Source organism: Equus caballus, chromosome 17 (genome assembly GCF_041296265.1).
Source record: "Equus caballus isolate H_3958 breed thoroughbred chromosome 17, TB-T2T, whole genome shotgun sequence".
In the NCBI taxonomy this organism is placed as follows: Eukaryota; Metazoa; Chordata; class Mammalia; order Perissodactyla; family Equidae; genus Equus; species Equus caballus.
This window is the reverse complement of record NC_091700.1, coordinates 17,854,384-17,872,372: the sequence shown is the minus strand read 5'-3', so window position 1 is coordinate 17,872,372 and position 17,989 is coordinate 17,854,384. Positions and strand designations below refer to the sequence as shown.

The following is a 17,989-nucleotide window of genomic DNA, read 5'->3' as shown; positions in this document are numbered from 1 at the left end:
TGAACTGCCTTACTCAAGGTTATAACCCCTCCCCAGTGGCAACCACATCCAATGATGGGTCCCTGTGGGAGGACAAAGCCCAGCCCCTAGCCTCGTCTCTGAAGGGCAACCTCAGCTTCAGAGACCATCTGAGGACTCTGGTAGGCCTGTGTCATGTTCAACATCTCCTTTTGCCAGGTCCTGTCTCTCTCACTTTCTTACAGGTGTTGCTCCTGAGAGCACTTCTCAACAAGTTTCCTGAAAACAAATTTTCATCTAGAGTCTGTTTTCCACAGAACTTGACCTAAGATGTCTCTAACTTTAGACTGTTTTCAACAGGGTGGCTAGTGTGATCTGTTATGACATGGGTCTGATCAACTCACTCTTCTGCCAAACATCTTTTAAAGGTTTTCATTTCACTCAGAGTTAAGGACGTAACAATGTTTCAGTCACTGACAGACCACATACACGATGGTGGTCCTATAAGATTAGTACCATGTAGCCTAGGTGTGCAGTAGGCTATACCATGTAGGTTTGTGTAAGTACACCCTATGATGTTCGTACAATGACAAAATCGCCTAATGACATATTTCTTAAAACGTGTCCCTGTCATTAAGCAATGCATGGCTGTATCTTATTTATTCATCATGTTTATTGCCTAGTCCCCCAATAAAATGTATTTTCAACAAGGGCAGAGTTTTTGTATTGTTCATTGCTCTATGCCTGGAGCCTAGAACAGGTCCTGCTATGTAGAATTTTAGAAATGCATGTTTTGTTTCGTTCATGCAACTATAATCAAATTCTCATTTATGATTTACATCCACTTAGTTTAAGTATCATAAAACCACAAAGAGCATACCTGGGCTACAATGTCTATAATTTTCCCCTTGATGTGAACATCTTCAAGAGGAACTGAATTCCCAGAGGCATCCTGAAGGCCGGACTTGATGTTGCTGAAAGGTTTGCTGTCTGGTAGCTGGTAATCTACGTATTTAAAATGATAATGTTAGCTTTCAAAACCATCCCTGCACTGTCTACTTTTGTTACCTTGATCTTTATTCCTTCCCTTTCCCTTCACACATTATATTTTAGGAAAAATGGACAAATAGCATTTGATGATTTTTCAATAGCCAATTCTCAAAAGTAAGTGAACCCACATGAGAAAAATGGGGGCACCATTCTCAACAGATACCCTGCCTTTTGGATCCAGAGACTCCTCGAAGTAATGCTATTACTCGAAAGACATACATTTAAACGTACACACAAACACATAGAGGTCTGATGAATATCTAAATAAGCGTAGCTTAAGCATGAATCTAGATATCTACATTCCCTGACTTGTAATTTTGAATTGGTCAGTCACTCTTATCTTTTGTGCCACAAAAGCACGTTGGAGCAACATGAGACTCCTCAGAGCTTCAGTCCAAGGGAGACTGAATCAAATTCTTAGTATAGCATTATAAAAATGTTCATGTGCTACATGCACTATGTGGTACAAAAATACAGTTAGATATATATAATTATACACTCTTTTACCAGACATTTCATTTAATGACTCCCAGAGAAAACAGAGGAGTCATCTTCTCATATATGAAATCATAAATTTTTGATAAAAAATAATTTGATGACAGTTAGAAATGTTAATGTGTTTTTATAATGCTATTAATTAATATTCTAATAGTTTGGGCTTGTGATTTTCTGAGAAGCTATCATCCTTTCATATAAATATATGTTTTCTATAAAAATATTTATTTAAAAAATATTAGTACTACTAATATATAAGCTGCACATTACAAATTTTGGAATACCTTCATTTAATACAGATAGTGATCTTATACCAATGGGAAAGAAGCTGAAGCCCAGAAAGTTTATGCAGTTTGTCCAATTTTGCACAGCCTAGTAAGTGGCAAGTTGACACGTGAACCCAAGTTTCCTGATTCTAAAGCTGCAGTTTCTGTGTATTCCACCAATCCCCATTATACGTTTTGCACTTTGACATCTTCAGTTGGTTCAGTGGGTTTTAGTGTTGGCTTTCCTGAGGTGGACAAGCTCAACTTTAGTGTGTTAATGAAGTAATATGTAATTTTGAGATCATTTAACCTCTCTTAATCATCCTGGATTTTATTTTTATAAAATAAAAAAGGAAGTAAAAATTTATGTATGAGGTCATAGATATAGTTACCAAACATGCATATAAATTCCACTGAAAATATAAATTTGGGGGCCGGCCCCGTGGCTGAGTGGATAAGTTCGTGCGCTCTGCTTCGGCGGCCCAGGGTCTCGGCAGTTCGAATCCTGGGCGTGGACATGGCACCACTCATCAGGCCATGCTGAGGTGGCGTCCCACATGCCACAACTAGAAGGACCCATAGCTAAAAATACACAACTTTCTACCGGGGGTTTTTGAGAGGAAAAGGAAAAATAAAATCTTTAAAAAAGAAAGAAAGAAAAAGAAAACATAACAGTTGAGTTCTATAAATATCACATAAAACAGCATTCAAGAAAACTGTCTTACCTTCAACCTTTGAGAAATTTGAAAACTCAGGTCTCTGTTCCTCTAATTCAGTACTATCACAAGGATGAAAGTCCTTTATTTCATCTCCAGCTATGCAAAATTTAACAATATATTTCATTTTAACCTGATTAGTTTTATACACAACAAATTCATCATCCTAGAGCAAACAGAAATGAATAGTTAGTGAAAAAAACCCTTTATTGGCAAATGTTTTCACAAAAGCAGAATTTCACATTTGCTAGTTTAGAAAATATCGAATTCAGACGGTAGATACAACAATTATTTAAATCAAGCATATTTAATAAAAGCAGGAGCCTCTCTGCCTGTTTTTTGACATAAATACCTCGAAGTCCGTGGGAACAGTGGCTGTTCCTGGAACCCCGTGGACACTGTCATAACCCGGTGGTGCTTCCACTAAGGAGAAGTCCTTCTTGTGTAAGTCCATGCACTTTCCAAGGGCTACTTCACAGATGACCAAGAGTCTGGTGCCATCTGTCTCTCCTGGGTGGGAATACTTAGTACTTGTACTGCATGTGAAAGGAAATAAGTACATATTTATAATCTACAGTTACGTGGCAATAACACTTCATTATATATATAGGATAGATTGTTTAAAAGACTTTGCTGGTAGAATGTTCCAAATTCTACTGAACTGAAATATCTCTGAAGATTCAATTTAGAACTTCATTATTCACTTACTTTTTAAAACCTTAATGTTTCGAACACATATATTGCCCTTCTGTTGTGCTAATCAGCGCTCAAAGCACTTTGTTTCTGGGGAGAGAGGAATTCCACTGTTTCCCCTAGTCTTCATTAACTACTAAAATATACATTTTGGTATAGTAAAGAGCAGAGTGGTGAAAGAGAAGGAAAAAACCCCACCATATTAATTAAGAAAAAGTAGATTAATTCCCTGCCATAAAGTTCAGAAAGGACATTAAATGCCAAGTAAGCAAGAATTAGTGAAAGGGGAAGACAGGCACTGTATTCTCGCAAAGCCTTCAGAATCCAAATGGAAAACAGAAATTTCAAATGACATCTAAAGGAGAAATTTTGCTGTAACTTTCTTCAGGAATCAGCAGCTTTAAGAAAGCAACTTTTGCTACTAGGAACACAGGCTAGGACACCTTTAGGAGGTACACTTTTTGGACATACTTCTATTTTATCAAAGATCAAGACCAAAATGGAGAAGTGTTGCCTGGTGACCGTTTGTTCTGGCCCCTCCAAGACTCACACTTCTGTTTTTAATAATAGATTTCTCCCATTCCTGCTATAACCTCTTTCCCTGTAACTAACATGTGGCCCTTAACTTTGCCTCCAGCTTTCTCCCTCCGTCTCCTTCCTTTCCTGCCACACTCTCCACAGAGCTCAATGACTGTCTCTCCTTGCTTGTTTGCTGATTGCTCCTCAATCCACACAATTTGGCTCTATTCATACTTCTCACTGAAATCACTCTGTCGAAAGTCACTACGGATTTCAAGTTGGATAAATTCAACTGAATGCCGATTTATTTCTAAAAAATATTTTAACATCTAAAAAATTTTACTTTGAAATATTTTGTACATAGGAAAGAGCATTTGTACTGTAAATGTCAAGTTTCAAGAATAATAATTAGACAAACAACCATATAGATACCACATAGTTTAAGAAACAGAACATCATCAATATTTCTTTGTTGCCCTCATGGCATCACCTTCCCTGCCTCTCAGACGTAATCTAACCACTATCTTGATTTTTGTGTATATTATTTTTTCTTTCTTTTATAGTACTGACACATAGGTATGTGTCCCTCAACAATATAATGTTTAGTTTTGCTTGTTTTTGAACTCTGCATATATATAGAATCATATAGCTACGTTTGTTCCATGTTATGTTTCTAAGGCTCATCCATTTGACGAGGAGCTATAGTGTACTTGTTTAAATGGTCATATAGGACTCCACCAAAATTTATCAATCCATACCACCATCAGGAGACATGTGCATCATTTCCTGTTTTAGTAACCGTGTTCTCAGCCATTGCTATACACGTCTCCTGGTCAATGTATACCAAGTTCTACTAGGGTAGTGATTCTTGATCTAGGCTGCATATTATAATCACTCACGGAGCTTAAGATCTATTGATAACCAAATCTCACCCCTAGAGATCCTGATTTAATTAATGTGGGGTGTGTTAAAATTAATAAAGAAAAGCTCAACTAATATTGAAGATGGGAAGGCCTGTAGAGGGAGCTCTCATGCCCTACACTCTTTGTCAATTACAGACTCCAACAGGAAGAAGCATCAGTTACTGACCCAAGCAGGAAGAGACATACCTTGCACCCCCAAACAGGAAGTGCAACTACTTTACTACTCTAGCAGGAGGAAGGAAGACTTCTTTCTTGCCCAGCCAATGGAAAATGCCACAGCTCAGCCAATGAGAAGCTGTTGTCATCTGAACTTTTGCTTTCCTCCAATGAACTCTCATTTTTTCCTTGCTGATGACTTCTTTTCCTTGTTGCCCTCTCCTCATTATAAAAGCCCTCCAGGTTGTGTGACCCCTCGGGGTATCTCTCCGCTTGCCAGATGAGATGCTGCCTCATTCATGAGTCACTTAGATCTTCCAATTCGATCTTCAAATGTACTCAGTTTAACTGTGGTTTTTTAACACATTGATGGCAGTGGTGGGATCCAAAGTAACCTTCCGACAACATCTGGGGACAACAACAAACACAGGCGTGGTGCCCAGGGACCCTTCTGAGTTCACTATCTTCTCAATGTTTCCAGGGACCACTGGTATGTTCCTCTCGGTTCAAGCTCTGCTGTGTTTGAGCTCCCCATGTAACTGGCCCTCCTTTCAGATGGCAGTTCCCAGGATGCAGTAAGATCTCTTGTTACTGCTTATTTTTGATTGGGAAACCCCAGCCCTCAGTTCTGCGCCCAGATTCCATGCTGGAAACTGTTGGCGGCAGCTGCACTCCTCCCTTTCGTTTGGAGTCAGTTCACAGTCCCCAGCCCTTGGGGTTTGCTGGTTCAATTCTCATTCCCCAGTCGAAAGTTCTGTGGGAACTGCTGAGGGTGCACAAAGGGCCCTCTGGCCAGGACCCACTAACACACGTCGGTTACTGCCCACATATTAAGGCGCCAGGCTTGTTTGTCTTGTTTTATGCGGATAAAAGATAGCTAAAGAAACAGGATTCTTTAAATCCAAAAAACTGAACATGCCACCTTCCAGCACACCTGCTGCTTTTATGATTGAGAACTATAGTCCCGGAAGTTGCAGATATCTAGAAAGATGGCAAGATTTTACTATAAACAACCTAGAGTTACAACGGCTATTGTGGGGAATATTTCAGTTGGATAAAACCGCTTATTCAAGACATGCACTTGAGACCAAGGGATCCAAGCAGAACAGACAGAGTGAGATGTTTACTTTAACTGGCATGCAGAAGATTCCAAAACGGTTTCATTAAAAGATTCATTACAAAAGGCTAATGAAAAATTAAAGAGACAAAAAGTACGTAAAACTAAAGATGATAGGATGGATGTGACTATGGACGTGACTCCTACTGTCCCCTCTGTCCTTTTTCACCTGAGTACTCACGTTTTATAATTCTGTGTCTGAACGGTCTTTCTACTCTGAAGAGACAATTAAACAATTATGAGTAAAAATAAAACGACCTGAGGCTGCAGACGAGCCCCCTCAGGTGTCCTTCACCCCTTGGTCGATGATTGAATTAAGAGCTATAGTCAAACAATTTCCTAAACCCAGGGAGGCCACAGGCCTGACTGAAACCACGACTATAGCCGAGCATTTTGAAAGGACTTTGGAGCAAGATGGCAAACAAAAATCCACCAAGGTGGGGCCGGCCCAATGGCGTAAGTTAAGTTCGCACGTTCCATTTTGGTGGCCCAGGGTTTGCAGGTTGAGATCCTGGACGCAGACCTACACACCACTCATTAAGCCATGCTGTGGTGGCATCCCACATACAAAATACAGGAAGACTGGCAGAGATGTTAGCTCAGGGCCAATCTTCCTCACCAAAAAAAAACAAAAAAACAAAAACCCACCAAGTTAATAGCTATACAGCTACAAAAGCTCCCAGATCAGAGACCCAAGATAACACCAGGGCCTCCTGCATTGCACCCTCCCTAGGGTACCCTCTTGGAAAAAATGCTGGTCCAAAGATTAATGTCTTAATTGTGATCAACTGGGACACTGGAAAAGAGATTGCCCTGAAAGATCCTGTGCAAATCCTTCTTGAATGCCCCATAACTACCTCCAGGGGAGGTCCCCACATGGGTCCCTCTCAAAGTTGAAGGGACTCTGAGGGATACCCTGGTAAACTGCTATGTTATTCCCTTAAACAGCCACGGGGAAACTACAATTAAAATTGATGGAGTTATCTGATCTGACAGAAATATTTACTGTTGGTCCCAGCCGAAAGCACATATTTTTAAAAACTTAACAAATTTATGATCAGAAATTTGGCCAAATTGGAAACTGATATTCAGAGCCTGATAGGAATTTTATTTTTGGCCTTCTCCTCTATGCTGAAATAAAACTATGTACACAGAAGGAAAGAAGAAAACTAGAGGGCCCGTCCTGTGGCCTAATGCTTAAGTTCAGCGTGTTCCGCTTTGGGGGTCCAGGTTCGGTTCCCGGGTGCAGGCCTACACCACTCATCTGTCAGTGGCCATGCTGTGGTGGGAAGATTAAGAAAGAAAGAGGAAGACTGGTAGTGGATGTTAGCTTGGGGTGAATCTTCCTCAGGGGAAAAAAAAAAAGAAGCAGCAAACTAGACATAAGGTAATTGAAAGGGCAGATAAGCCTCTTTATCATTCCGGCTGCAGTCCAGCTCTTTGGGGAGCTGGAAACAACCATCTGTCACGCAAATCTCTGTAGGGCCAAAAGTGCAGCTCTAGAAGTTCAAAGTCTACTCACCCTTTTGCCAATCCCCTAAACCTCACCTATTCCTCTCTAAATGCTTAGAAAGATCAGGACATTGGAAACAGAATTGTCCTGCATTTAATCTGTGCCTTTGTGGTATAAATTTTCTATCCCCATCTTCTCTAGGACCTAAGAGCTATTCTTTGAAATGCAAATGTTTCTCATCAGAAAGGGGGGAGGCATTTGGAAATTGGGCTAATAAAAAAAATCTCAAATGTCCTCTCCACAAATACTAGCAAAAACAAAACTGCTAAGATCTCTGCCTGTATGTGTGTATGTTTTGTCCTATATAAATGTATACACACACACACACGTTGTAAATGTGATATCTTTCTACCTTTGGATGGTACTGCTAAAATTGATTTGTAAAATAGTTCTATTTAGTTGGTTTGAAGGCAAGCATTTGCAAAAATTGGGCATTCTAAAGTTCTCAGGATTATTAAAAAAACGGAACTAACCCAAATGTGTTTTCAAGTTCATGTGATCTAAGATGATCTTTAGTAAATAAAAGTTAGTTTAAGTTTGTTGCTTTAATTAAAACAGGAATGTCTTTAGAGTTATCAGCACTAAATATAATACTTCTATTCTACCGAGGCTTACAAATTTGTCAGCAAGAAAAATAATTTGGAATGGTGAAATTTTCATAAGTAATATAAACCTAATTGTTAAGCACAAATAAATTTAAAAATGTAAGTAGAATAAAAGGTTTTTAGGTGAATTTTCAAAAAAGTTTCTCAAATCTTTTTGACAACTTGAAACTTTGAAGTTTTGCTAAGTTAAATTAAATGATAGAAGCCTACTGAATACCTAATAAGATAAAATATTGAATAATAATTAATGAATATAGGTTTATCTACTTCTCGCTTCTTCTTGCAGGGAAACTAAAGATAATATTAGGTCTATTAGTAAATATATCTTGTGTCCCACTGAGAATTTTTCTATGAAAAGGCACACATTTCTAGAAATTATAAAAAGTATCTGTAAGTCTGTCAATCCACAGAATGCTAATATAAAGGACAGTTTATAATTGCTTACATCTTAGTTTTCACCAGAAATTAAAGTCTTCTAAGGGTTAAAAATTCTAACATATGTAATTAAAACTACTAGAAATAATATGGGAAAAAATTTTACGTATGGTCAGTACTGGCCACGATTGGAATCCTTCTGTGTGCTGTGTCTGTATAGTCATGTAAGTGTTCTAGAAATTGTGTGAAATTTCTAAAATCCTAATATGTTCTGGTATAATGTTATCAGTCACAATTCTAGTTATTATCTGAAAATGTATGTCACAGAAATAATCAAATTCCCTCATCAACTGCATTATAATGAACCATATTTTTTTTTAGTCTATTGTCATTCATAGTTACTCTGATGTCTTGGCAAAGATGCTTCACCTTCAAGAATATTCATAGAAAGGAAACTTACAAAACTAAACTGTTTCTTGGCATCAAAATCAAGACTCACACTAAAAGGACTGAAGCTGAGTACCAGGAAAATGCCCTAGCTGACTTTCAGGCAAAGGCAGCAGTAACACAATCTATACAGATTGTAGCACATGTGGATGAAGTCCAGTCTGCTTCTGCAAAAAAATGACCTCTCATTGCGACTTTTGCCATCATAATGTCCTTGTATCACAGCAACAGTCTGCTCACGAGTCAGAAAAATTAGGATGGGTAAACAATGGTGGTAAATTAAATGAACAGTTGGGGCTATGGGAAACCCAAGACAGCCACTTGGTTCTTCCTGGCTCCCTGGGAAACCCCATTTTTCAGGTTTTGCATTCCTTCCCCCACCAGTGTGCATTTACAATGACTCAAATTGGGGCCAGCCCCTTGGCCACGTGGTTAAGTTCGCAAGCTCTACTTCAGTGGCCTAGGGCTACGCTGGTTCAGATCCTGGGCACGGACCTAGCACCACTCATCAAGCCACACTGAGGTGGCGTCCCACATGCCACACAACTAGAAGGACCTACAGCTAAAATATACAACTATGTACTGGGGGGCTTTGGGGAGAAGAAGTAAAAAGAAAATCTTTAAATAAAAAGAAAAAGATGACTCAAATTATGACTCAACATTGGTGAGAAGACTTCTACAAAACTGCAACTCACTGCCTTGACAGCAGAAGAATAAAGGGATCAATGTGCTCTTGCTGTATTCACTGTTCTATTTTCTCTCCACAACAAAACAGAAGCTTCCCATTCATTCATCTCACCTCTATAATCGCCTGAAATGAGAACTTCTAGGAGGCGTGTGATTCTGGGTTTGCCCCTGCAGGGAGAGCTTTCTCTCCACGGATCGGACTAAGCGCCAACGAACAAACAATCAGAAATAGCTCCCTAATGTTAGGAGAGTTGGCCGATTCCCCAGCCAAATCAGTCTCAGCTCACCAATGATCGCTTGACTTGTCAGCTAAAATAGTTTTGGATAATCATATAGCCCTTGATTATCCACTTTCTGAGCAAGGAGGTGTCTGTGCAATAAATACCTCCTGTTGCACATAAATAAACGCCTCTGGAGAAGTAGAAACCCAATTGCATAAAATTAGGGAACAAGCACAGTGGCTACAATAAGTTTCACCTGATAATCTACAGTCTTGATTTGGTCAGCTGGTTACCTTCAGGTCTGGGCTCCTCGTTTAGAACCATCTTACAACCTGGATTTGTTCTATACCTACGGCTTGTTGAACCTTTGTAAAAATGACATGCCTAATAAGGTGATGCTAATTCAGTGCTTCGAGAGGATTTCCAATGCTTACGACCTCGACTGAATATAGACTTTGAATAAGAAACACCTGAGAGTTCTTCCTATTACTCTTTCTTGTTACTCAAATATGGCCTCGAGCACTTTCCAGTCAGTGCACTTTCCCTCTAACATGGGACACAACACCCAGAAAAGGTCCTTCCTGGCACCAAGAGATAAAGGCTACTGAATTTGGAAAACCTGACCCTTGATCAGCAATGCTTTTGAAGAACAGATCTTGATCAAAAAGGGGTACCTGTTAAAATTAATAAAGGAAACCTCAACTAAATTTGGAGTTGGGAAGGCCTGTAGAGGGTGCTCTCATGCCCTGCCACTCCTCGTCAATTGCCCCAAACAGGAAGATGTCAATTACAGACCCCAATAGGAAGACATCAGTTACTGACCCCAACAGGAAGAAGCATGATTTACTGACCCCAACAGGAAGAGACATACCTTGCGCTCCAAAACAGGAAGTGCAACTACTTTACTACTCTAGCAGGAGGAAGGAAAACTTCCTTCTTGCCCAGCAATCAGCCCAGCCAATGGAAGATGCCACAGCTCAGCCAATGAGAAGTTGTCATCATCTGAACTTTTACTTTCCTCCAATGAACTTGCTAATGACTTCCTTTCCTTGTCCCACTCTCCTGAATATAAAAGCCTCCTGTGTCATGTAACCCCCAGAGTATCTCTCTGCTTGCCAGATGAGATGCAGCCATGAATCATTTAATAAAGCCAATCAGATCTTCTAATTTACTCAGTTGAATTTTGTTTTTTAACAGGTGAAATCAGCACCAGTAGGGTTTAAAAGTTTCCATAAGTGACTCCAATGTGCAGCCAGGCTTGAGAACCACTGCTTCCTGGTTCACAGGCCCATCTGTAGGATTTCCAAGTTATACTATCAACTATGCTCTTCGACTATATCAGATAATGCGAAAACTTTTTCAAGAGGGTTTGTCAATTTATAGTCTTATCAACAGTGTTTGAGAGTTCAGGTTGCTCTAGAGACTTAGCAATACCTGGACATGTTAAATTTTTATTTGTCAATATGATAGTATAAAATGGTATCATAATGGTTTAATTTGCATGTTCTTCATTACTAATCTTTTCTAATTTTATTGCCCATACATATTTCCTCTTCTATTAGGTTCTTATTCATGTCTTTCGCCCATTTTCTTATTGGGTTATTTTTTCTTATTGATTTATGGGAACTCTTTAAATATCCTGGATAATGATCCTTTGTCTTGGGCCTGAACCCAGACTCCATCAAATAACTGGCTCTGTGACCTTACATAAGTTACTTAACCTCCATGAGTCTGCTTCCTTTTCATAAAGTGATGTCACAACACCAGTTGTGAGGTTTACAGACAAGGTACATGAAGCACTTAGCCTGGTGAATAGCACAGGGCAGACGTCCAATACATTGTGGCTATTATGAGGACAGATTTAAACATTAACAAGGATACTGAAGATGAAATATTATTCCAGGCATTTAGAATTCATATAAAACAGATAAACTGTTTAGAAGAGAGGTCATGTGCTGTAGAAGCTAAGATAGCTGGCTCTGAAGAAAGAGAAAATACTATGTGACCTTAGGCAAAATATCCTCACTGTCCCTCAGTGTTCTCATCTGTGATACAGGATAACAATAGAACTGACCTCCGGATTGTTGTAACAACTAAGTGGGTAAATACATATAAAAGCTCTCAGGATACTAAAATCACTAAGATGATTGCAAATATAATTTTCCCAAATATCCACCAGAAAAGACATGCTTCTACAGTACACTGAGGAAACTGGTTGCTTTCAACGATCTGTTTTTTGGGTGAGAAATTTCGCACCAAGGACACATGGAAACACACAGCAAATACTCAGCACCGACTCCTTGGTGACGGGTGTGAGCAACACGATTAAGGACATAACATACTAACCTGAGTGCATTGCTGAAATAGATTCCACTCCCGAGATTTCCAATGTCTGTTCTTTTCACGCCACGGGCTTCAACGACTTTGGGTAAGAGCAACCCACTAAAAAGAAAGGGCATTATAATGATTTACTAGAAAAAAGGAATCTTTTATTATAGCCTCATAATTCTAGCAGAGACAGGTACTAATTAAGGACATTATGCTAAGTGAAATAAGCCAGACACAGAGAGACAAATACTGCATGACCTCACTTATATGTGGAATCTAAAAATGTCAAACTCAGAGAACCAGAGAGTAGAATTGTGGTTTCCAGGGTCTGGGGATTAGGGGAATCGGGGAGCTGCTGGGCAAAGGGTACAAACTTTCAGTTATAAGACGAACAAGTTCTGGAGATCCAATGTACAGCATGGTGATTATAGCTAATAATATTGTATTGCATACTTGAAATTTGCTAAGAGAGTAGATCTTGCATTCTCACCTCAAGAAAAAAAAGGTAACTATGTGAGGTGATCGATGTGTTAATTAACTTGCTTGTGTTAATTTACAATGCATGTGTATATTAAATCATCACACTGCACACCTTAAAAAAATCACACTGTATAACCTAAAATATACAATTTTTATTTGTCAATTATACCTCAATAAAGCTGGAAAAAATAAATGCACCAATTAAAAGACAATAAATAAATAGTACGAAATGAAAAGAAAAATGCATTTCAAAGTAATCCCACAAAAGGAGTTCCAGGTGCCACTAAAACGTACCAAGCTATGGCCAGTTTCTCATCATCATCTTGGCCAGCTCTGGGCTGCTGGCCATTTTTCCCGTCTCTGGGCTCGGCCTCCTTCAGGCGAAGACACCCTAGTGCTCAGTGGAAGAATGTTTAAGCCCAATGCTGCCTGCATTTCTTCCTTGTTCAAGAATTTATGCAGGTTCCTATGGGGCTTCTAGCATTCAAACTCTCTGCAATCAAAGCAAAACCACGGTTCCCCGTGGGAAGGCAGGTAAAGGGACACTTCTGCCTCTTACTATAGAAACATCTGCTGTTTGAATTTTGTATTACGAGATGGGACTATTTCTATAAAATGGCTTTTAGTCGTACTTAGAAAGGCAATTCCCACTCAAAGATTATTTTAAAAAAATTCTCCCATTTTTCATTTAGTACTGTTACAGTTTATTTTTAATTTTTAAATCTTTCCTCCACGTAGAGCTAATATAAGTGTGAGGAACTTTATATTTTTTCTAGGTAGTTATCTATTTATCCCAATATTTAGTATTGAGAAATTATCTTTCTTCTACAGAGATAAAAGCTACTTTTATCATATACTAAATTGCCTGTTTCTGTGCTTCTTTGTGGCCTATTTATTCTGTTCATTCATCTATTTATGCACTACTTACTATACGAATTACTACAGCTTTATACTATGTTTTCAACGTCTGACTGGTTAATTTTCCCTCTTTACTCTTTCTTTTTCAGAATTACCCTGGTAATGTCAAATCTTTAAAAAATATCTGCTGGGCTGGCCTGGTGGCATAGTGGTTAAGTTCGAGTGATCTGCTTTGGTGGCCCGGGGTTCACAGCTTCGGATCCTGGATGGGGACCTAGCATCACTCGTCAAGCCATGCTGCGGTGGCATCCCATGTACAAAATAGAGGAAGATGGGCACAGATGTTAGCTGAAGGCCAATCTTTCTCGGCAGGGAAAAAAAAAAGTGCTGTAGAATCAGCTTATTTCTTTAAAAAAATCTTTTTAGTACTGTTATTGTGATAGCACTAAATTTATAGGTTAATACAAGGAAAACTGGCATCCTTCTGGTTAGTGCAAGCGTCTTTTGAGTCCTTCAAAAGCAGTTCACAGTTTTTTCCAGATGGATCTTGTATGTTTCTTTTTAAGTCTCTTCTTCGGTATTTAATTAAGGATCCAGGTTTCATCATATTTTCCTGCTCTGTGCAACTTCAGTTTCAGCCCTAACATTCAGTGGTTATTCAAAGCAAACAGAAAGTTATAGTTACGTTTTGAATAGAGAGGCAATCTAATTTCTAGACCTTTCTCTTTAAGTGTTAGACTATCTCTAGATTAGATACACATGGAAGAGTCAAGAAATAGAGTCACCTTTTCTCAGGAAGCAATTCATATCCATGTACTACACTTTAAAGTATATATAATAATAAATACATAATTTAAATTATATATTTAATTATAATTTAAAGAGTTCAATTTTCTCTGGAATGCAATAAGCTGGCTGATTTTCACTGAAGAGACCCATGCAGTGTAGCAAAAAATAAGGTGAAACAGTTCACATGTATGAGGCTGAAAAATCTGGAAGACAAAGATGGTGCACTCTCACCGGGACAGGATTCCTACAAAGCTTCGCACAGGCGACCCATGCAGCAAGTGCTTCACAGTGCCAAGCCGACTCAAAAACTCCGTGGTTTCATTCACTTTGCCAACTCGAAATATCTGCAAGATGTTCACTGGACTTCTACTGTAAGAATTAGAAGAAAAACCTTGAGATTACATGATTGAAAGCAAAACCAAAAATCATTATTAGCAGCAGAAAACACAAAACAGCCCAAATGTCCATTATTAGGTAAATGATTCAATGAATCACCACAAAAGGTATCTTGAAAATGCTATACAGCCACTAAAAAATCACACTCTTAAAAAATAAATAAGGATATGAAGTAAAACTTCATAGTGAAATATAAATTTTAACAGTAGGTTACAGAACTTTATGTATGGTATGATCCCAAATTTTGTGAAATATATAATATTTGGAAAATACAGATTGCATGAGTTCATTCACTGATTCACGCATTCATTCAGCAAATATGCTCGTGGCAAGTATTGTGCCAGAACAACACGGTCTTGGCTTCATGGAGCTTACTTACAATCTAAGCAGAGAGAAAAAATTCTAGAAGTTAACAAATACCTGATTTTAAGCATTATTAAGGAAATCAACCAGGTTCAGAGAGATGGTGGTCAAAAAAGGCAGCTTGGAGGTGACACTTATTGGCATACAGCATGATACAGTATATATTTTAAGATCTAACTAGTTGTTATGGGAAAACAAATCCAATGAGGTAGGAGGGGAAAGAATGTCAAGAAGGACATTCCTGCACCAGCGTAGACGAGAAGTGGTCTGGCCTATGGAGGGCAGCAGTGTAAGAAAGAAGTCAGGAGATTAAAGGTATTTTGGAGGCAGAACTGACAGAACACGGTGACGTGGGGTGAGGGGGAGAGCATCAGCAGCGGCGCTGGGTGGGGAGCTGAGACGGGAAGCACGGGGAAAGACTGGGGTCCGGCTGAGGGAGCGGCGCAGGCGCAGAGGGGTTCGAGAGCCTGCTCAGCGCGCCTCCCCCGCTCGCGTGTGGTGGGGTCCCGTTGGTAGCCTGGAAGTAGCTACCACAGGGGGCAGTATTTACACCACAGCCACCAGCAAACACGACAGATCAGGACTTTTATTTCAGAGAGCTGGTTTACCAGCATACCGCCGGGTACAGAGAAGAATCAACAATTCAATTTGGGATATGTTCTACACCAAAATGTTAACCGTGGTTACATTTTCTCTGACTTTTCTCTGGGTGGTGAGATTCTGGGTGGTCTTTACTTTTCTTTACATTTTCCTATATTTTTATTTTCTAAACTTTTAGCAAAGAATATGAATTTTATAACTAGAAAAACATTAATATGAAAAAATCATTATATTAGTGAAATGAAATGGAGAAAATCTGATTTTTCACAGCAGCTGACTCTCTCTAGGGCGAGCCTGCTTTTGCTGTATGAGTACTTTAATACTCAGGTGAGGGTGGGATCTCTAAGGGCTTGCTGAGTTACATTAGATGACTGAGCAGCACCCCGCTCCCCAGGGCTGGAGGACATACCTTTCCTTCCCTTTGACTCTCTGGAGAAAGCCAGCTACTGCCCTCCTTATTCTACCTTCATTGTTACTAGCCTCTTAATTAATATTAGATTCTAGCAAATACCTAGGGGAGGGTCAAAAGTCAAATCAAAAGAATTTGATTATACATAAAAGCAAAATCTGGAAAAGATCTACAGAAATGGATTTTTTTAATTGAGGTAAAGTTCACATATCATAACATGAACTATTTTGAAGTCTACAGCTTAGTGGTATTCACCACGTTCAAAATGTTGTACAACCACCATCTTTATCTAGTTCCAAAACGTTTCACCACTCCAAAAGAACACGCCATACCCATTAGCAGTTAGTCTCCATTCTTCCCTCTCCCTGCACTAGGCAATCTGCTTTCTGTCTCCATGGATTTAATTTACCTATTCTAGATATTTCACATAAATGGAATCATACAATATGTGGTCTTTTGTGTCTGGCTTTTTTCACTTAGCATAATGTTTTTGAGGTTCCCCCAATATATTTTTATCACATTTTATAAATAAATATATATTTTTGTTCAATTATATGTATACACCATATTTTGTTAATCCATTCATCCACTGATGGACATGCGGGTTGTTTCCACCTTTTGGCTATTGTGAATAGTGCTGCTATGAACACTCATGTACAAGTATCTGTTTGTGTACTTGTTTTCAGTTCTTTTTTGGGTATATAACTAGGAGTGGAATTGCTGGGGCATATGATAATTCTGTGTTTAATTTGTTGAGGAATCCCCAAACAGTAGCAGCACTATTTTACATTTCCACAAGCAATGTCTGAGGGTTCCAATTTCTCCAAATCATCATCAACACATATAATTTCCTTTTTTTTTTTAATATAACCTTCTTAGTGGGTGTGAAGTGGTACTGGGAATGGAATTTGATGATCACTGACCAAGGCAGGCAGAAACTAATTTTAGACAGGTCTGAATTAGTCTAGAAGAGAGACGTGGCTGGGTCTGGTTCTAGTAGGGTGCTAAAAACTAACTCTCAAGACAACAAAACCCACACACAGACCTGATTTGTAGCATTTGCTGATATCCACCGTGTAAATCCTCCCACCATAGCGGATTTCAAGTTACTAATGGTTTAACAATCAATTAACAAAATCCCTAAAAATTTAACAATTGGCCCCCGCAAGCTGGTACAAGTAGCTGCAATTCACTACCATTGGCTTTAAGGAGTGTGCAAGGCTGAAGAAAGGTAACCTGGTCTGTTATAATGAGATCCGAGAAAGACTTCAGGCAGAGAAGTGCTGCGGTGTAATGAATGACCAAACCAATGAAAGTCAGCCCCACCCTTGAGAACAATCAATAAACCTAGTTTCTGAACCTTGAAACTGGGTCTGGACTCTTAGCCGAGGTGATTCTACAAAGTTATTACCATCCAATAAAGGCTTATTTGAGCAGCTGATCCATCCGTTTGTTAGCTGCTACCTCAGAAACAGGAACATGCACAGTCAACAAGGAAACATGTAATTGACATTTCGGGCTGCTATAGCTGTTCACGTGTTTGCCACGTTTTCATCTGAGTGCTTCACGCCATGGAGTGGCCATTTTAGAAGCTGCCACGCCACATTCCTGCATTTTAAAATCTTAATTTAAGTGGATTTTCCTATGTAATACTCTTCAACACATAAACTCAGGGTCTGATCCCATGGCCGAGTGGTCAAGTTCCTGCACTCACTTCAGTGGCCCAGGTTTTCACCTGTTCGCATCCTGGGCACGGACACAGCACGGCTCAACAAGCCACGCTGAGGCAGCATAGCACATAGCACAACCAGAAGGACCTACAACTAGAATATACAGCTATGTTCTGGGGGGACTTTGGGGAGAAGAAGGAAAAAAAAAGGTTGGCAACAGATGTTAGCTCAGGGCTAAAAAACCCCCCCAAAAACCCATAAACTCAAATACCCTTTGATTTGAAATTTTAAAATTTAATTCTCAGCAAGATTAGGTAACCTTGAAATTAGAGTGGAATAGTAGGGAGTGTTTTCA

At 39.2% G+C, this 17,989-nt stretch overlaps 1 protein-coding gene across 8 annotated transcripts in view; it reads right to left on the bottom strand.

Moving 5' to 3' along the window:
* Positions 1–17,989, bottom strand: part of PARP4 (poly(ADP-ribose) polymerase family member 4) — a 126,324-nt gene that overhangs the window by 87,289 nt on the left and 21,046 nt on the right. For 5 of the 8 annotated variants that reach the window (XM_070239392.1, XM_070239398.1, XM_070239393.1 and 2 more), the window contains exons 11-15: positions 14,428–14,565; positions 12,088–12,183; positions 2,838–3,021; positions 2,495–2,651; positions 839–963 (exon numbers count right to left, since the gene is read on the bottom strand). In XM_070239392.1, coding sequence (XP_070095493.1) covers positions 839–963; positions 2,495–2,651; positions 2,838–3,021; positions 12,088–12,183; positions 14,428–14,565 — 700 coding nt within the window. The remainder of the gene's footprint in view (positions 1–838; positions 964–2,494; positions 2,652–2,837; positions 3,022–12,087; positions 12,184–14,427; positions 14,566–17,989) is intronic. The other 3 variants (XM_070239394.1, XM_070239395.1, XM_070239400.1) reach the window with 1 other exon arrangement.